General features: G+C 66.5%; 2 protein-coding genes across 4 annotated transcripts; both read right to left on the bottom strand.

Moving 5' to 3' along the window:
- Window positions 1–526: 526 nt before the first annotated feature.
- Window positions 527–4,998, bottom strand: RHBDL1 (rhomboid like 1). Of its 3 annotated transcripts, none has more exons than XM_035549130.1 (8): window positions 4,960–4,998; window positions 2,785–2,946; window positions 2,387–2,611; window positions 2,006–2,154; window positions 1,792–1,904; window positions 1,572–1,672; window positions 865–925; window positions 527–798 (listed from the first exon to the last, which is right to left on the bottom strand). In XM_035549130.1, exons 1-8 carry the CDS (start codon window positions 4,996–4,998, stop codon window positions 527–529), a joined length of 1,122 nt encoding a protein of 373 aa, XP_035405023.1. The 3 variants fall into 3 exon arrangements, with proteins under 3 accessions (XP_035405023.1, XP_035405024.1, XP_035405025.1); XM_035549131.1 differs by having other exon boundaries at window positions 2,785–2,943; XM_035549132.1 differs by lacking the exon at window positions 2,387–2,611.
- Window positions 4,999–7,181: 2,183 nt separating this feature from the next.
- On the bottom strand, window positions 7,182–19,813 carry RHOT2 (ras homolog family member T2). The gene is made up of 19 exons (XM_035549121.2): window positions 19,695–19,813; window positions 19,322–19,380; window positions 18,412–18,493; window positions 18,243–18,286; window positions 17,081–17,134; window positions 16,706–16,758; window positions 16,062–16,170; window positions 15,504–15,605; window positions 14,917–15,015; window positions 14,694–14,802; window positions 14,292–14,412; window positions 13,386–13,470; window positions 11,861–12,006; window positions 11,662–11,762; window positions 11,461–11,591; window positions 10,986–11,066; window positions 10,669–10,791; window positions 10,208–10,410; window positions 7,182–8,842 (listed from the first exon to the last, which is right to left on the bottom strand). The coding sequence occupies exons 1-19, from the start codon at window positions 19,729–19,731 to the stop codon at window positions 8,725–8,727; spliced, it is 1,857 nt and encodes a 618-aa protein (XP_035405014.1). The 5' UTR covers window positions 19,732–19,813; the 3' UTR covers window positions 7,182–8,724.
- Window positions 19,814–19,841: the final 28 nt, after the last annotated feature.

Here is a 19,841-nt window from a genome sequence, read left to right as displayed (position 1 = left end):
GCCGGCCGTGTGCAAAATATTTATTTGTACTCCAAAAACGGGGGGGGGGGGAGCGGGGTCCCCCCGAGCCCCCCCCGCACACACACACCGCGCTGGGGGCCGGGGGGGGTCACCGCGGGGCCGTGCTGCTGCCTGCCCCCCCCCCCCCCCCCCTCCGGTGCTTCTTTGGGTAGAAAAATAAAATCGCTCCCGGCGTGAAAGTGCAATTCCCTTCGGGGGGGGGGCACGAGTCGGGCCCCTGGGCCCGGAGGAGCCTGGAAAGGGGCTGCGGGGGGCACGCGGGGCCCCCCCCTTGGGGGTCGCACGTGGTCCCCCCCCCCCCCCAGGGGGGTGGCTTCCTTCAGCCGGGGGGGGGGGCAGAGGGGGGGCTGCCGGGGTACACGCGGGGGGGCGGCGCGGTCGCTAGCACCGAGGGGGCAGGGGGGGGCAGGCCTGTCCCCATGTCACGCGCGGGGCCCCCCCTCCGCCGGGCTCCGGCCATCGGTACGGCAATGGGGTGCTACGGGGGGGGGGCCGGGGGGGGGTGTTAGGGCGGGGGGGGGATCTGTGCCCCCAGCAGGTCGTAGGCGAAGATGTTCCAGAAGACGGCGAAGAGCAGGAAGGTGCCGTAGGAGAGCAGCACGACCCACCAGCCGCACTGGTCCTGCAGGCTCTCCTCGTAGCTGCGCAGGATGGTCAGCCCCATGCTGATGCCCACGATGGCCCCCGCCAGGTGGGCCATGAAGCTGGGCTGGGGGCCCGAGGCCGGCAGCGGCGGCGAGAAGCGGAGCCAGACGGCGCGACCCACCTCCGAGCTCACTGCAAGGCAGCGCCGCGGGTGGCACCGGCTCCCGGCCCCGTCCCAGTCCCCGTCCCCATACTCACTGCACACCAGCGCCAGCACCATCCGCAGCAGCTTGTAGGGGCAGCGCATCCCGGCCCAGTTCTGCGGACGGACAGACGGACACTGAGCCCCCCGCGGCAGGGCCGTGCCCTGTCCCCATGGAGCGCCCCAGTCCCTGCTCCCCACCCACACCCGCCCCACGATGCCACCCCGAGGTGCTCCCCCTGCAGAGCCACCCCATGACAGCAGAGCCCCACGACACCCAAACCGTGCTCGCCCCACAGTGCCGCCCCCATGACCTGGCATGGTGCCCGCCCCCCCACTCTCACACCGTGATGCCCGCCCCACGATTCCTGCCCCACGATTCCCACCCCACGATGCAACCCCCCAGCTTCATACCATGATGCCCAACCCATGGTGCCCACCCCATGATGCCCGCCCTACACAACCCATGGTGCCCACCCTACAATCTCACATCACGGCACCATCCCATGGCTCCCACCCCATGGTGCCCACCCCATGGTGCCCACCCCATGGTGCAGCCCCACAACCTCGCACCATGGTGCCCACCCCACAGTCTCACATCGCAGTGCCACCCCCACATAGTCTTGCACCGCAACGCCCACCCCAACAATGCCCAACCCCTCAAGCTCGCCCCACGGTGCCCGCCCCAACAATGCCCGCCCCAACGACACCCAACCCATGTTCTCACCCCCCGGCGCCCACCCCCATCACCCCCCGCGCTGACCATGACGACGTTGGCGAGGTGAGCCGAGCAGAGCGCGTAGACCCCCCCCGAGCCACCAACCAGGGGTGCCCGCATGTCCGTGATGGAGACGGTGAGGGAGCCTGCGGCACGGCGCCTTGTCAGCGGGGGCTCCGCGCTGCCCCCCCAGCCCCACCCCACGGGGCCACCCTGCTGGCTGCGGGGACAGCGGGGACAGGGACCGGCGCGGGCACTCGCCCACCTGCGAGGACGCCGGCCAGGTAGAGGAAGCTGATGCGCAGGATGCCGTGCACCATCTCCAGTGGCACCCCGATCATCAGCTGCAGGAGGGCGTTGAACCCCAGCTGCTCCAGCCTGCGCGGGGGACACCAGGAGACACGAGGGGACGTGTTGGCTCAGGCCAGCGTCCCTGGGCACCCCGGGTTGGCGGAGCCGTGCCGACGGCAGGGACTCACCCCACGTGCATGAACATGTAGGTGAGGAAGCGCCAGGCGCGGGCGCGGTGCCCGGGGTGGTAGACCAGGGGGCTCTTCATGTACTCGGGGTGGTAGGTCTGCAGCACCCACTTGTTCAGCCGGGCGCCGTAGCACAGGAACACGATGATCTGCGGGGAACCACGGGGCTGTCACCTCCCCCCCCCGCCCCAAGTCCCTCCAGCCAGGTGTGGGGCATGGGGACATCACGGCTGCTGTCACCCATCCCATCTGCCCCAGGTCGGAGCCTCCCGTAGGCACGGGGACACCACAACCAGCGCCATCTGTCCCCTCCAGCCCCGGTCTGAGCCCCCCAAGGACACCAGGATGCGGCCAGGCTCAGCCCCCTCGCCGAGCCCCCACCTGGGTGAGGGTGACGGCTGCCATGAAGACGGGCGGGGGACACGTGCGGTGCTGGTAGAAGTACCAGCGCCGGTCCATCTCGCAGGGCAGGATCTCATAGGCCACGTAGCGGACGAAGCGCTTGTAGAAGCCCAGGCCGGTCTCGTCGAGCAGCCCGTCCCGGGGCAGGGCTCGCTGCCCGTTGGCGATGGCTCGCTTGAAGCTGCTCGAGCGCTTGCTGCTGATCTGCGGAGAGAGCCCGTGGCCGCCGCCGGGAGCTGCGGGGCGCCCGGTCCCGGCTCGCACCGGGAGGCCCCCGGCGCCCACCCCAACCCACCGGGAGGGACCGGCCCCAGCAGCACGCGGGGTGGCACCCACCCACGTTCCCGTCCCCGTCCCCGCCTTGCCCCGGCACTGACCAGGTCTACCAGCTCCTGATAGCAGACCTGCCCCTCGTCGTTGCCCTGTGCCAGGGCCACCAGCATGTCCAGCTTGGCGGGGTCCAGGGGCAGCTCATGGCTGTGCACGAGGCTGGCAAACGTCTCCACGCCGATGAAGCCGGTGTTCTCAGGGTCAAGCTGCTGGATACGGCATGGGCATGGCCAGGGGGCGTCCCCGGAGTAGCTGGAAGCCCCGAGTCGGTGCCCCCACAGCACTGCCTGCCCCACGGCACCGCCTGCCCCACACCGTGCCGCTCCAGGAGCCGCGGCAGCCCCGCCGCTCGCCGCGCAGCCACCACTCTCCCACTCAGTCGCTCCCCGCCGCCAGCAGCCTGCCAGCCAGGAAGCCACGAAGCCAAACACACGCGCGGCGCTGGCACCATCCTCCTCCTCCTCCTCCTCCTCCACCTGCACCTCCGAGCTCCACAGCACCTGTGCCGGGGCACCTGCACCCTCCTCAGGGCTCCCCAAACCGCTGGGCACCCCGTGACCATCGGGCGCTCCGTGCCACCGTCCCACTGCTGGAGGTGAGGAGTTCAGGAAGGCGCAAGGAGGACGGGGATGAGGAAGGTGCCACTCTCTGATGGCTGGAGCACAGCTGGGGACCCACTCTGGAGCCACCAGCAGAATTACCCGGACATTCCCCCATGTCATTTTTGCTCCTTTCTTCTCCGGGGAGCAAACTCGTGGGCAACGTCCCCACGGGACGGGCAGGGCACCGAGCGCACAGGCATGGCTGGCACCCCCCATGTGTGCTTTCACCAGGGAAAAGCCAAAAATCCCTTCCCAAGGCGGGGTTCGGCTGCCCAGAGCCCCCTCTGCATCCCGGGGCTGATCCTGCCCAAGGTGGGTGCTGGTGGCTGCAGGATGGCGCCAGGCTCTAGGGGGAGATTTAGCAGGGGCAGAGGGGCAAAAACCACAGCGCAGGGCGAATTTAATGATGGGGAGCTGAAGCGCACGCAGGGCCTCCCCGCCAGCCTCAGTGGGAGATGGGGGCATAGGTGCAGTTTGGAGCGGGGTGTGGGGCGTGGGATGTGGGATGCAGGGTACAGGATGCGGGATGTGGGCTGTGCTCTCAGCCTTGCAGCAGCCGCCAGCCCATGGGGCCGGGGAGCACCCCGGTGCCGCTTGCCCCCCACCCCACGTGCCACGCCAGGAGCTGGCGCACGCTGCCCCACGCACCGACACACACCAAGCTCCAGGGAGCCGCTGTCTGCTTCGGGGGGGGACATCTCCCCACGCCCCCAGCCCTACAGCCCGGAGAGGGGACAGCTCCTGGCCCCTCAGCCCCGTGGGGCTCCCCCAGGACCCGCTCCCTCCCGGAGGCACCCAGCAGCGGGGTGACAGCACCGCAGCACCCCGCGGGGAGGCCGGGGGGACTCGCCCAAGGTCACGGAGGCAGCAGGGGGGGCGAGGGGCCGGGGCGGGGGGGCACCGCCAACCCTGACCCCAAATAAATTCCCTCCCCAGCCCCACAGCGGAGTCGCTGGCTCTGGGGGAGGGGGGTCAGGCCCCACAGCCGAGGCCACCGAGGAAGGTGCTGGGGGTGCAGCGCCGTGGGGGGACGGTGCCGGGGCTCACGGAGCGTGCATGTGCCGGGGCCTGATCCTGCCGGCGGTGCGGGGCCGCCGCTGCGCAGCGCTGGTGCTCCCCCGGGCTGCTCCCGCAATCAGGTCACGGGGCTCGATGCAGCCCCCCGCGGCCGTGAGCCCGAGCCCGCAGCGAGGCGGCCGAGCCGCCGGGATGGGGGGGGCCCCGTCGTGCAGCCCCGCCGGGGCTCAGCACCCCGCGGCCTTGGCGGCGCACCCCGCGCGCACCTCGGCAGGATCCGGCCCGGGGCGCGCAGAGCAGGGAGGAGGCCACAAGTGCGCCGAGTTGCCCGGGCTCAGCGATGCAACGGGGGCACCGCGGGCGACGGAGGGGGCGCGGGGGGGGGGGGGTTCACCGTGGGGGGGGGCACCGGGCACAACGCCCCCACACCCCCCACACCCCCGGCAGCGCTGCCCGTTGCACGGTGCCCCCCCCCCCTCCCCTTTCCAGCGCGGAGCCCGGTGCCCGCCCGCCCCCCCGGTAGCGCTGCCCGGTGCTCGGCGCCCCCCCCCTCCCCCGCAGCCCCCCCCTCAGCATCCCCCCCACCCCCGCCGCGGCTCTCACCTGCTCCTGGATGAGCTGCAGCAGGGAGCTCCTGTCCATGCACCCGGCGGGGTGCGGGCTCCGCCGCTCCCCCGCGCCCGGGGCCGGCGAACCGGGCAGGGGAGCGGCGCGGGCGGCGGGGAGGGCGGCGGGGGGGCCGGCGGCGGCGGGGGGGGCGGCTCTGCCCTCCAGCCCCGCGTTGCGGCGGGCCCGGCTCCGAGCTGAGAGCGGCGGCGCCGGGAGCCGCCGATGGCAGCGGGGCGGCGGCGGCGGCGGCGGCGGCGGGGGCGGGAGCGGAGCCGAACGGAGCCGCCCCCGCCGCAGCGCACGGCGCAGCGCCCCCCCCTCTGCGCCCCCCCCCTCCCCGCCGCCGCCCGGGGAACCGGGGAAGCGGGGAACCGGGGCCCGCCCCGCTCCGCCCCGCCCCGCCGGCAGCCCCGGCCCCGCGTCCCGTGGCACGGCGTGGGGAGAGGGGCGGCGGCGTGCCGGGATGGGAACGGGCATCCCGGGGGGAACGGGCATCCCGGGGGGAACGGGCATCCCAATATGGGAATGGGCATCCCGGGACGGGAATGGGCATCCCAGTATGGGAACGGGCATCCCGGGATGGGAAGTGGCATCCCGGGGGGAACGGGCATCCCGGGACGGGAATGGGCATCTCAGTATGGGAATGGGCGGGAATGGGCATCCCGGGATGGGAACGGGCATCCCAGTACATGCATCCTGTTACAGGAATCTACATGCCAGTAGGGTACGTGCATCCCAGTATGGGAACCTGCATCCCAGTACAGGTATGTGCATCCCAATACATGCATCCTGTTACAGGAGTCTGCAGCCCAGTATGGGAACCTGCATCCCAGTATGGGTATGCACATCCTAGTATGGGCATGTGCAGCGTGGTAAGGTGTCTGCCTCCCAATATAGGTACCTGCATCCCAGTATGGCAACCTGCACCCTGGTACAGGTGCGTGCAGCCTGGCATGGTGTCTGCATCCCAGTATGGGTCCCAGCATCCCAGTGCGAGTACCTGCATCCCAGTACGGGTACATGCATCCTGGTACAGGTGTGTTTATCCTGGCACGGGTACCAACATCCTGGCACAGGTACCCGCATCCCAGTACGGCTCTGTGCATCCCACTACAGGAACCTGCATCCCAGTACAGGTCCCAGTACCCCAGTACATGTCCCAGCACCAGGCAGATGCTGCAGCCAGCAGAGGTGCCCACAAGTTTTCCCTCTGTCCCCGTTGGGGTGCCCACAGCCCAGCCCAGCAGCAGCACACCCCGCAGGGGTGCTTCACGCCCCTGTTTGCAGACCGGCAGAGCCCAGCACCTGCGACCCAGCACCCTTCATATGCCATGTCCCAGTCTGGGTGCCCACGTCCCTACTCCAGCATGGCATGCACAGCTCTGGGACACCGGCACCGTTACCGCATGTGGACCTGCTGGTGCCCTGGGGGCCCGGCCCGTTTGGAGTCACCGGGAGCACCGCACATCCCGTCCACCTTGGCATCGCCTCCTCCGTCCCGCACCAGCTCCGCTCCATCCCAGTGCCGGCACCCCACAGCCTGGCCGGGCTGTGTCCCCCCGCCCCGGGATCCCCTTCTGCCCTGGCAGCCCAGAGGGATCCCACGCACAACAGGAGCAGCGCGGCCCCATCCAGCCCTGGAGCCCATCCCAGGGGAGAGGTGAGGCTCTGGGGGCTTTAACAGCCCCTGGGGCCAACCCAAGCCGTGGCAGAGCCCCGGAGAGGTGTCGGGAAAGGCTGTGACCACGTTCCCCAGTGCCCAGGGCCTGCGGCAGAGCCCGCAGAGACAGAAATAAAGGAGGGAAAAGCTGCCGTGGGGAAACGGGAGCAGGGAGGGGAGGTAGCACAGCCCCGGGAACTGCACGGTGCTCAGGAGCTGGCTGCAGGGGTGCGGGGAGCCCGTGACAGTTACACGGGGACCCGCTGCCTCCTTCCCCAGCTCTCCCCACAGGCTGGCACTCACCCTCCCTTGCACTTGTTCTGGAGGTGTCCGCGCTCCCCAGCCCTGCGCCTTGTCCCACGGGGCCACGCTTCAGTTTGTACCCTGACATCCTGTGACTGCCCCCAAAGGGGGGGCGCGGCCCAGGCCCCTGGGGTCTCCTTGCTCCCGTGGGACCCCCTCACACCACAGCCAAGGGTCCCCCCTGGCTTTGCAGAGCTCTGGCAGGGGACGGCGGTGCTGCCCCCTGCGCGAGACAGGACAGTGGGTGCACGCAGAAGGTGTGTAAAAATTTATTTCGTTATAGAGAACAAACCTAAAAGACCAGACCTGGAGCAGTGACGGGCACGGGGACAGCCCCGCGCCCCAGGGCTCTGCCCCACAAGACACGTTCCCGGGCTGGGGCACGGGAAGTGGGAATGGAAGAGGTGGCCCCAGAGGTGCCAGGACCCGCGGGCCAGCAGCGAGCACTGGGGACAGTGCCACCACCGCGCCACGTCGGCTGGGTCAGCGGTGGGATGGGGACAGAGGTGGCTTCTCAAACCCCTCGCCGGCTCCAGTCCATGATAAAACTTTAAATACAGACAGAAAGGCAGCTGGCTGTCCCTCGGTGCTGCCCCGCAAGCTGCCTGTAAATCAGCCTACCCTGAGTGTAGCCCATGACGTGCTGTAGACCATGACGTGCCTGTGGCACGTCTCCAGACCAGGAGCTTCCCCGGGCTCCCCGCAGTGTGGCAGAAGCAGGGTGGGAGCCTGGGGAGGGGCGAGCTGGGCGCAGAGCTGCCTGGGGGCTCGGTCTCTGGGGCACTGGGGCAGGGCTGGCCCCAAACTGGGCTGAAATGCCAGCTGCCCGCATTGGGGCAGGCGGACAGGGCTGGGAGCGGGACATGGACGTGGTTCCAGTCGTACCAGGAGATGCAAAGCCCGGAGGCACCTGCTCCGGCCTTGGTCCCTGCGGAGGGGACAGCAGGACAAGGGCCACGTGCCAGCATGCGGCACCAGCTCGGCGATGGCACGGCCAGGGGAGGAGCGCAGCCTGCCCTCAGCCCCCCCAAGAATACTGGTGGTGTGGGGAGGGGACAGGACACGCAGAGAGCCAGGGGAGGAGGGCAGGTGGGCCAAGAACCTGCTGCAGGACATGCCGCAGCACTCCAATACAGAAACAGAAGACAGAAAGGGCCTGGGACAGGGCCCAGGTGTCACTCCTGCCCCTCGCAGTCCAGGGCTGGGGGCTGCAGCCACAACATCCCAGCAGGAGGGGCCAGGAGAGACCTCAAAACTGGGGTTTGGGCAGCGAGCACCCCCAGCCCTCCCTGGCTGCCTTTCCCAGCATGGGCTGTGCTGGCAGAGGGAAATGGAGACTGCGGGTGGTGGCGTGCCCTATGGGGCCGAAGCCCACCAGCACCAATAAACCCTTTGGGCTGGTGCTGCCAGAGACCCCAGGGGCTCCAGGAGTCACCCCACAGACCTGAGGGCACCAGCACAGCCTGCTGTGGACGGGATGTGTCTGCCCCACGGATGCTGAAGCACTCACGTTTGAGCATAAAAACAAACATTAAAAAGACATTAACAGAATAAAAGATGGGGGTGAGCCTCTGGCTCCCAGGGAGGGGTCCCCAGCGGCCCGGCGGGGTTAGGCTGGCTGGTGCCGAGGATCTATCCTGCTGCTGCTGGGAAGTCTGGTCTCACTGGTCCTGCAATTGAGGCTGGGGGGAGGAGGATTTCCCAGCAGGGACCAGCTCGACACAGGGCCCCTCGCCGGGGCATCGCTCGGAAGGGGGAGGCTGGTGTCGCGGGGAGGACGGGGCGGAGAGCAGCTCTCACTTGTTCTTGGCTAGCGCGCGGTACAGCGTGAAGCCTACCAGGGCGGTCACCGCGGCCCCCAGGGCCACCCGCAGCCAGAAGGACGCGGCTCCCAGCTCCGTGGCGTTCAGGTGGCTGCAAGGGAAGAGAGAAGAGGCCAGTGAGTGAGGCGCACGGGGACGGCTGCCCCGACGCCAGGCTCCCCGACAGCCAGGGGGCTCCCACCCCGGCAGGGAGGTCGGGGTGTCCCAGCGAGGGCCCAGGGCGAGCACGGCTCCAGGCCAGGGCCACCACCCGCCCGAAGGTGCCACGCGCCGGAGCGCCCGCCACCCGGCAGCATCGCCAAGCCAAGCGATGGCTCCCTGCCCTGCTGGTGGAACGGACGCAGGCTTTACCCTCCCGTGGTCCTGAAATAGCACACCGACAACTAAATAATTAGTACAAGCAAGGAGCTACGCGCCTTCCTTTCTAGGTCAGGCTGCTTTTACAGCTCCAGGAGCAGAGAGCCCCAGCAGCGGACGCAGGCGGAGATGCGGGCACGCAGGGCTGGGGGAGCCGGCACCGCCGGTGGTACCGACCCGAGGCCAGCAGGGAAGGGACCCGTGCGTACACATCCCCTTCCTAAACATGTGCTGTCCTGCATCAACGCGCTCCTCTCCGAGGAGGAAAGGCGTATCCATTATTCGATGCCCACTAAATCAGGGGAGAACAGCCAATCCCTGGCCCTCCATTACGCCGTTATTTATTTATACCACATACCCTAAGATATATTAAGATTATTTAAATTTTAATACTGCAGAGGAAAAAAAAAAAAAGTGTCAGCTCTAAAATAAAGTTGTTTATTGAAAAGAAGCTAAAGGGAAAACCACTCACTAGTAATCCCATCCTGTCTTCCAACGCACCCACATGTTCTCCCGGAAAGGGCTCTGCCCCCGGCACTGCGCCGCCCCTCGGCCCCAGCCTCAGCTGTGCCGCCCTCGAGCCTCGCCACCGGCAGAGCCCCTCTCTCCTCACCACCTCTGCCTGCGGCAGCCTCCCCGCTGCCCAGCGCGACACCCAGCCCCTTCCAGCAGCGCTTTGTTCCCAGAGCGATCAGAGGTCCTGCTTCGCTGACCTCCTTTTCTGCCTGATCCATCTATCGGGAGAAAACAGCCACCACCTCCTCTCTGCAGGCCTCGGCTAACTAGCCCGGTGACTCCCCCTTCAGCACTTTTTTTAATTTTATCTCAGGCTTCAAAAATAGAGATCCTGCTCCAGGAGCTTATCTAATAAATCTGCCGGAGAGACGCTCAAGGCAGAAGGCAGCCAAGTTCCCTTCGCCCTCTCGGAGCAGGGAACGAAGCGGCCCTCTCGCTCCCATTGCCCATCGAAGCAGACGACACCGAGAGCCAGAGAGAAACCGCACCAAACGCGAGGCGCCGGCGGGCAGAGCCAGCAGCCCTCCTCCCCGGGCTCTGCTCCCAGCCCACAGCCCCCTGCCCGGGAGGGACGGATACTAACGGGAAGGTGGCGGCGGTGGCCAGCTTGGTGTAGACGGCGGTGCCGGGCGGGCCCTGGCTGTGGCAGGAGAAGAGGAAGGGCGGCGGGAGGCAGTGCTTGTAGCAGAACTCGGCCGGGGAGAGCCCGGGCTGCTGACTGGCTTCTGGCAGGTCTGTCTTGGAGGCCACGAAGACGCAGGGGATCTGGCTGTCCATGTAGTGTTCCTGCGGGGATGGGCAGAAGGCCCGGCGAGGGGTGAGCAACCGGCCGCTGCCCCGCGGGTCTCCGGGGAGGGAATCACGAGGGGTCCCAGCCGGGCAGGGCTGGAGGGCACCGGGAGGAAGGGCTCGGCCAGTGACACTGCTGCCCGGAGGCAGGGGCTCCAGCGCCAGTGCTGGGGAAGGCCAGCTCCTGCAGCACCCTCCTGGGAGACGCCTGGCTGCCACTCGAAGGCTGAATCCCCCAGGGCCCCTGCCACTTACCTTATAAATACTGGCACAGTAGCTGAAGGATCTGGGGTCGCTCAGGTCATAGATCAAGCAGGCGACGTCGCAGGCAGCGTCCGATGGCTTCGTGAACTTTGCGTCAGCGCTGACCTCGTACAGCTGGAGCAGGAGGGGAAAGGACACGTGGCACGGCGCTGCCACACGGAGATGGGGCTGGCTCCCACCAGCACGCAGCCCAGGGGCACTGCGATGGCGCCGCAGCTTCGCAGCAACACGGGGGGCACAGCCCAGCCCTGCTGCGAGCCGCTGCTCCTGGGCAGACCCAAGAGCGCTGCCCCCGCTCCCTGACTTACTATAAGGTATTTCTCCTGGCCGTTGACCTGCACGGTGTTGATCGCGTAGAGAGACGGCTCTCCTGGGGTCTCCCTCTGGGCCTGCCACCGAGGAAAAACAGTCTCAGACAGTGGGGAGCAAGAGGAGTGCTCGGGGGAGGGAAAGCATTGCCCACTGCTCCAGTCCCCGCGGCGAAACAGCCGCTGCCCTTGAAGGCCAGCCAGCGTCTGAGGCGAGATGCGGGGCCGTTCGTAACGGGCAGGGAAAACCAGCATCACCTCAGTCGGGTCAGGGACAGCCCTGGGGCAGGAGCAGCCCCTGCAGGTCCTGGGGACACGCCAAGGGAGGGGGCCCGCCGCCTTACACAAAATTAAGGAGGCAAGAGCCGCCGCGTGGAGGGGCCTGGCCGGGGCGGGAGGTGCCGTCACGCAGCAGGTCGCTCCCGGGCCTCGCGCTCTGCCTCCTGCTCCGCCGCACAGGGGAGCAGCCACTCACCGCGAGGCTCCTGCCGAGGAAGGCCTGCAGGAAGGCGGACTTGCCTGCGCCCCTGGCTCCCAGCACCTTGCAGAGGAAGACGTTTCTCTGGGTCTGGCCTTTCTCCAGGTCAATCCTCTTCTCCCGGGTCACTGCGAGGAGAGGGGCCGGGTGAGCGAGAGGAGGGTCCCGAGGGGTGAGGAGGGGAGGGCACGGCCGTACCTGTGAGGGCCTGCGTCTGGGAGTCCTGCTCCGACAGGATGGGGTAGCCCAGGTAGCCCAGGCACTCCAGGCAGTGCCGCACATCCAGGTAGGCCACGAGCCTGGGGAGGCGGAGAGCAGCGGGGAGCCAGTCGGGGGGTGCCAACCAAGCAAGCGCTACGCGACGTGACCGAAGGCGTGGGAGAGGGACTGAGCTTACGTCCACTGGCAGAGGAATCCATGCAGGGAAAGCAGGCCTTTATCAGTGGTGCATACCGTGTTGTAGAGCTCGGGGCCCCAGGGCACGCAGGGGAAGACGCTGAAGAAGTTCTGCAGCTCTGCGGGCGAGAGGGCACCGTCCTGGTCCTGCCGGAACAGACGGGAGTCAGCAGCCGAGGCAGGACGCAGCCTACACGCACCCACGGCTCTCCACAGCCACCCCGAACACTGCCAGGGTGCAGAGAGGGGCCTTGGCATGCTGAAGCCACCTTGCCCGCTGCTGCAGGATGCCACGGGGATGCTTTCAGTGGCAGAAATCAACTGCAAGCAAGGCCAGAGGCGCATGCGTGCACTGAGAACGCGAACCCCAGGGGCTCCCGTCACTGCGCTACCTACAGGTGGGGTGATTCTGCTTTGTGACTGCAGCTGGAACCAGCCAGCCCTGCCACCAGGAAGGACCTGTCCACGTGAGCTGCTGGTTCTGCCATGCAGTAGCCAGACCCTCTGCGTGCAGGGAAACCAACCCAAGGTCTGCGTGCAGCCGCTGGGCCTCTGGCCACCAGACAACCACGTGCCGACACAACACAATGCCTTCGGGCTGGCGTGCCACAGGACCACGGCACAGAGGCTCTGCTGGCATCTGGGCACACGGGGATGTGTGTCACAGAATCACAGAACGGTCTGGGTTGGGAGGGACCTTAAAGATTGTCTGGTTCCAACCCCCTGCCGTGGGCAAAGACACTTCCCCAGCCCAGGCTGCCCAAAGCCCCATCCAGCCTGGCCTTGGGCACTGCCAGGGATGGGGCATCCACAGCTCCTCTGGGCAGCCTGTCCCAGTGCCTCACCACCCTCATAGTGAAGAATTTCTTCCTCATATCTAATCTAAACCTACCTTCTTTTAGTTTAAAGCCATTGCCCTTGTCCTATCACTACACCCCACGACAGAGGGCCCCTCACCAGCTTTCCTGCAGCCCCCTGTAGGCACTGGCAGGCCGCTGGGAGGTCTCTCTGAAGCCTTCTCATCTCCAGGCTGAACACCCCCAGCTCCCTCAGCCTGGCTCCGTAGCAGAGGTAACTGTCAACTCAGTGCTGCAGCTCCTGTCGAGCTGCTGCAACCCAGCTGCACACCGACACCTAAGTAATTAGCGTGTCCAGATGCATTGCAGATCCTCTACAGCCCTTCTCTCGCCCTCCAAAGAGCCAGCGCGTGGCACAACCAGCTGCTTTCTCTGCCTCTCTCTGGCCCAGTACTCCTTCCACAGGGGTGCCAGCTGCGTGGCTGCAGGCCAGCAGCTCTGCCCACTTTCCCCGGCCCGCTGTGTGCTGCAGGCAGGCACTGCGGAGGGGCGATGCCGCTTGGACGTTAGCTCAGAGCCTGAAGGCTCACAATTTACCGTCTGCACCTCGGGCAAGGGTGGTGACCCCAGCCCCATGCCCCTGTGACAGAGGAAAGCCCTTCGCTGGAAGGGGAGCAGAGGCAGGCAGAGAGCAGCCAGGCTCCCGCACGGCCCCAGCGCGTTGCCCACCTTGTCGTGCTTCTCAAACAGCCGCTGCAGGAACTGGTAGCCCAGGTGGTTGAGCTCCGAGGAGCAGCCGGGGGGCAGGCGGAACCTGCCGGGAGAGACCCGAGTGAGCAGCTCCAACGCCTCCTTGAGCCCTGAACGAAGGGCAGCATGAGCGGGCCCTCGGCAAAGCCACATCTCACCCAGGCACGCGGCTCGCCAGCCCCTCCCTGCCCAAGGCCCCCCAACAAAACAAAACAAAGCTGTAGGGAGAGGGCCTCGAGGCTGTGAAGCAGACTCCCTGTGGCACACCCGCACTGCCCGAGCAGCCCGGGAGCTGCCACGGCCCTCGCTCTGCCTCGTGCTCAGGGCTTCAGAAGGGCCCAGCGCTAGCCCCAGTGCTTTCCACCAGCAGGGGCCCTGCTGTCTCCCCCCGGAGCCTGCTCTCTGGGGAGAGGACGAGGCAGCTTGCAGCCAAAGCCTTTCATTACTGCCAGATCACCACCTCTGGGGTGGCAGGGAGCAGAGAAGAAACAGCAGCTGCAGAACCAGCCGGGAGGGCTACAACGCTGACAGCTCACTGCTCCCGACAGCTCAGCTCAGGCAGAGACAGAACTGCCTTCACAGCCCCTTGCTGATGTCAAGGGAAGTCAGGGACAGGCCTTCATTGCCTTCCCCCCCTCCTTGCCCACCTACACCAGAGCCAGCGGCACAGTCAACAGCTCCAAAGCCATTATATTTGTTGCCAACCCCACGTGTCAGCTCCCGGCCACAGGGGAAGGTGAGGAGCACGAACTTGACCGTGAGCTCAGGGCACAGACTCAGCCTCAGCTGAGCAAGGCAGCAGCCCCCAGGGCGCAGAGAGGAGCCCAGGTCGCACACCGCGGGGATGTCCCACCCTGTCACCTCCATCCAGAACAGGACACGCACTGCGGGTGCAGGTAGTCATCCGTCAGCTCCAGCTCGTCATCGTAGCCAAAGCGGCGAAGGATGGTCCAGGTGGTCTCATGCCGGCCCCTCTGGATGAAGAGCGTGTTGAGGAAGAGGAAGCCTGCGGGAGAGACCAGGCAGCTCAGACAGCAGGGCCAGACGGGCACTGCCTCAGGGATCCACACCGCAGGACTACGCTTCCTCCAGGGAAACAGGGTGCTTGGGCAGGGAGCTTTAAGTGGCCGCAGCAGGCTCAGGCTTGCTTTGGCAGGAGGGACTAACTCGGCTTGGATCGAGAGCCAAGAGGCTCAGCCTGAGGCCAGGGCCCCCCTGCAATATGCTGAAGGAGATGGGTGCGCCCATCCCGTGCTGGGGAGGAGCACGGAGCCCCCGTGCTGGTACCGTTTAACGTCAGCCCGTTGTCCTGCACCCCATCCGTGGTGTTCTTCCACACAACCATCTTCACGTCCTCCAGGGCCTGGGGAGCCAGCGGGTTTCCAAAGCAGGACTTCTACCTCCCAGGAGAAAGAAGGCCTTCGTGAGCAAGCACGCAGACAGCACAACCCTCCGGCTCACCAGCAGCCACAGGGACTGGGATGTACCCCAGCTCCGCAGCCAGCCCTACCTGGAAGTAGTTGAGTTCATCATCGCTCAGAATCTGGTTGTTATCCTGGTCTGAGAGGTTGAAAATCCGGGTCAGTGCTCGTGCACACGCGGGTCTCAGCTGCAAGGAACCAACCACGGTGACAAAAACAGGGCACTGCCTTCAGCGGGGCTCCTCCTCCTGCCTCCCGAACCCAAAGTGCAGAGCCCTTCCTGCACGGCGGGGAGCACGGCCCAGCCAGACCAGTGCCACAGCCCCACCGGAGCTGGGGGTCAGGAGCAGGACAGCTCGCAGCGAAGGTTTCTCCTGCACTCTTCCCACCATGGCTGCCACAGGGCCCGCAGCATGAGGGCTTCTTCCCAAACACCCAAATTCTCTGTCCTGGCTACACTTAGCATGGGGAGACGGGTATTTTTCTGTTGGCTCCCCCCACGAGCTTTCCCCTCTTTTTTGCTATCTTGGCCCCAAAACTCTCCTCCCTCCTTCGCAGGGGTAAAAGCACAGCACAGTGCTCCTAGAGCACGAGGTGCTGCACCAGCCTGAGCTCTGCAGCCCCCCGGGGGAGATGGGAAGGGACTCCTCCAGAAACCACCAGCAGTGCTTCCTACCTGCTTCTCCTCCGGGTCGTAGAGAGGGGCAGTGGGGTGCAGCACAGCTTTCTGAGCGTAGTAGAAGAGCTCAGAGATGTTCTTGAGGTTCTTGGCAGAGCACTGAGGATTCAAAGGAAGAGACAGTCCTGTGAGTGGGGCAGGCAACGGGCTGATGACGGGGGCAGAAGGAAGACGATTGGAGCTCCCCAAGCCAGACAAGGAATGCATCAAAGCACAGAGCAATCTCTGCCCACCAGCAGGAAAAAAACAAAAGGGAACCTCCTGCTCACGCTGTGGCTTTGCTGTGTCCTTTCCACAGCCTCAGGCCCAACGGGGCTGCATGGAGCTTCAAAACCATTTGCAGCCAGACTGGGCAGACACTGAAACTCGCTCTCCGTGGGGAAGCCAAAGGGCAGAAGGCGTAAAGCCCAGGCCCTTGAGACCCAAAACACGGTACTTCTGCAGAGCAACACCAGCAGAGCACAGTGTTCCCTGCAAGCACGAAGGCTCCTCTGCCCCACAGACAAGTGTTCCTGCCCCTCAGGGAAGCTTTGAAGAAACCCTCAGGTCCCTCACCTCCACACAGGTCTCAATCTCCGAGAACTGGTTCATGATGGGCAGGATGACATCCATGGAGCTGCCCATCTGCAGGTCAGACTTGTTCCCCACCAAAATAATGGGGATCCTGGGGAAAAAGACGGAGCATCAGAGAGCACAAGCAAGGCCACCCCTCTCCCAGCCCCAGCCCTGCTCCAGCCACACGTGCTGCTGGGCAGCCGGCCGGGGAGCCTCCCCACCCTCCTCTGCAAGGTCCAGAACAGCTTTCCTGCCTCCCACGGCTGGGAGCATCCATCTGGAGAAACAGACTGCCTGATCCTGCTTACGCTTTCACCCAGCAACAATATGTTCAGAAGCCTTTAATCCAGCACAGCAGCCTTCTGCCTAAGTGATCCCCACACAGCTTGTGGCTCCTCTGCCCCCATACTCCCTTAGCAGCAGCCTCTCTCTGCCTGGATGGCAAGGGATCAAGGCGGGGAGGAACCCTCTCCCATGACCCTCTGCCTCAGCTAGACTTTGAGGGAGAAAAGCCCCCACATTCTTCTGCTACAAGTGGTTTGGCCGCTGGTTGCAAAGCTGGCTTGATCTGAGCAGCCCCTGGAGGACACGAAGGCGGCGAGGGCCCAGCAGCCTCCAGGATCACCCCGCTCTGCACCCAGTACCTGGCTCCCTTCTCAGCTCCTCCGTTCACCATGGGGATCCACTTTGTGCGAATCTGAAAGGCAAGCACAGGGAAAGGCCCGTCAGAGCAGCCTGCGGAGGGAGAGGCAGCTCCCAGCACGCGCGCCGTAGCTGTCAGCAGGGCCCTGCAGCCATCTGCTCCCCGGTGTTCCCCCGCACCAGCAGGCAGAGCACGCCCGGGGATGCTGAATGCCAGCAGAAGGGTGCGACAAGCATGTTGCCCCCAGCACAGGGAGGCGATCACCAGTGTGGGAGCAGGCCTGGGCTGTGCTCAGCCTGCCTCTGCTTGCAGGAGTCTCAAACCCCAAACCCCCACAGAACCGGGAGCGTCAGGGCCCTGGCGGAGAGCACGTTACCTTCTCGATCGTGACTTCCTTGGTGACATCGTACACCACGCAGACCACGTTGGCCTGCAAGAGAGAAGAGGAAAGGGGAGTGAGTGAGGGTCCTGGTGCTCCCGCCGTGGTGGGGAGGCAGGTCTGAGCCCCGGCAGCTCCAGCCCCGCACACTGCCGTCATGCTTGCGTTGCAACCCAGCAGCTGCAGTTGAGCACGTGTAGCACACGCACAAACACACAGACACCGTGGGCTCCCGAGGAGCTGGACAACATCAGCTCTGGCCCCAGCTGCCCCGTGACAGCACGCAGACCCTCCCACCCCAGCTCTCGGCCCAGCATAGATATTTCTCTTCACTAACTGGCAGATTGCGCAGCTCCCACCTCTGCTGGGTCCGCTCCCTGGATGCAGCGCTTTTGAAAGAGAGGCGAGGGCACATGCGTGGCCGTGCCAGCCACATGGCTCAAGGCCGTTTCAAGCTGTGCAGGCTAATCCCAGGGCCACACAAGGGTTTAGGCAGGATTTCCTGGAGCCGTTTTAAGCATCTGTACTCTCCTCCTGTCTGTGGGGCGGGCACCGCACCCCTGTGCTCCCTGTCCCACCTCCTCATCCATTAAACACTGAGGAGGAGCGATTAAACATTTGTGCTCACGTGAAACACACAGCAGAGACGTGGTGTTATTACCCATAGCCAAGAAGAAGTCTCCTCAGTACGGAGCCAAAGTCAATCCCAGAGCGGTGAGGAGCGGCCCGGCCCATCCCAGCCGGCTGGATTGTTTCTCCTCTCCACCCAGTCCCCCAGGGCTCCAGCTCCCAAACCACCACCTCTGTGCCACTGCAGGAACCTAAGGCAGGGAGCAGGGGGGGGTCTCACCCACGCTCAGCAACTGCTTCTCCCCTCTTCCAAGGCTAGAACGCCCCAGGTCGGCTGCGAGCCGCCCCCCGCTGCTCTCCTTCTGGAGGCTCCCCAGAGGACCGGGACAAGCCACACGACAGCTTACAACCCAGAGAAGGATTAAACAATCTGCTAAACAAACTGATAGCGTTAATCCGCAGATAACCAACTGCCTGCACGTCTCTGGGTGGTTAATGGGAAGGGAGAACAGCCGCATGTCACTTGTAAGCTGCAGGGCTACGGCAGCACAGCCTCCTGTCCTGTAACCCCCTGTCCAGCCCCGCTCACCTTAGCGATCTCCTCCTGCAGCTCATCCTCCGTCTGCTCTGACTCTGGAAGGGGAAAAGAGCCATCACTGACCGCTGCTGCCCGCCCGCTGCAGCGGGGATGCTCTTCCCCTGGCCGCAGGCGGGCAGGGAGAGGCGAGGCTGGCAGGGAGCGAGGGGGCCGGCCCAACCTGAGTAGTCCACAATGTGCGTGGGGACCTTCTCGGGAGTGACGTCCGCCGGGATCGTGATCTCCTCGGCGCGAGGGGGCACCTGCGAAGCGAGCAGACTCCGTTCCATCGCGTGGACATGCCGGCCAGGCCGAACGCAGCAGAGAGGATGGCTGAATTCAGCTCTCAACGCGGCTGCTGCGTGGGCAGGGTGACTCCAGCCCACACACTGCTCTCGGCCCACCAGGAAGGGGCTGCGAGCCGCAGCGAGCTGATGCTTGCTACGGTCCGCTCCTCACACAGAGGTTTCGCTGTCTGTAAAACCTCTGAAAACCTCCCAGGCGCGAGCCCTCCCTCGAGATGCAGCGCCGCGTCCCGCCGTGAGAGCTGCCTTTCAGAAAAGGCAGCGCCGCCACCCTGGAGCTGAGCCCTGGGGCGCTCCCCAGCCCCCCGACCTGACCTCCTGGCAGCTGCGCGACGCGCTAAGCTGATTGCGTGGGCTTCGCCGGGAAACACGGGAAGGTGTTGGGGGCCAGCTGCCCCCCGAGCCCCAGCGAGCAGCCTGTGGGCAGCAGGCGCTGCTGCCGGCGGCACTGGGCAAACGCTTCCAGCCAGGGCGAGGCCCCGTCCCCATCCCAGCCACGGCAGCGAGGTGCAGCGCAGAGGCCCCGTGGGGCACACGCAGGCCGGCTGGAGGCTGGGCGCCAGGCCTGGCACGGCCACGTCCTCGAGCCGGTGTCGCCGCAGGGCCGAGGCCGTGGAGCAGGCGGCCCGAGCTCCGGCCCCGTCCCCCCGGGAGCAGCGGGGAACAAAGCCGGGGGAGCCCCGCGCGCAGACGGGGACGGAGCCCGGGCTCGGGGAGCGAAGCGGGGACCCCGCCGCTGCCCCCGGCTGCGGGCAGGAGCTGCCGGGGCTGCGGCCTCGCGCTCACCTCCTCGGGGAACTCCTCGCCCACCAGCGCCATGATCAGAGACGTCTTCCCCACCTGGGCTGGGGGAGAAACGGGCACGCGTTGGCGCCGGCCGGAGCCGCGGGGCGGGGGGTGCCGGGCCCGGGGCGCCTTCCCGACGGGCCGACCGCCCCCAGCGGGACGCCCCGGCCCCTTTCGCCCTCACGGGAGCCGGGGCTTCACCGGGGGCTACCGGGGAGCGCGTCTGCACCGGCCCCGGGGCCCTGCACCGCGGCGGCGGCAGCGCCGGCCCGGGAGCGCGGGGGACGGGGCCGAGGCCCCGGGCGAGGCCCGGCCGCTGCCGCTGCCGCCCCCGTGGCGCCGCCGCCACCGCCGCCGCCCCGCCGCCCCTTACCCTCCCCCAGCAGCAGGATCCGCACGTCCCGCTTCATGGCGGCGCCGCCGCCGCCGCTCCCGGGGCCGCCGCCGCCGCCACTCCCGGGGCCGCACCAGCGAGGGGGGGCCGGGAGCGGCGCGGCCGGGAGCGGCGCCCCCCGGCGGC

The sequence above is a fragment of the Cygnus atratus genome, chromosome 15, assembly GCF_013377495.2.
Source record: "Cygnus atratus isolate AKBS03 ecotype Queensland, Australia chromosome 15, CAtr_DNAZoo_HiC_assembly, whole genome shotgun sequence".
Classification (NCBI taxonomy): domain Eukaryota; kingdom Metazoa; phylum Chordata; class Aves; order Anseriformes; family Anatidae; genus Cygnus; species Cygnus atratus.
This window is presented reverse-complemented; position numbering and strand designations above follow the sequence as displayed.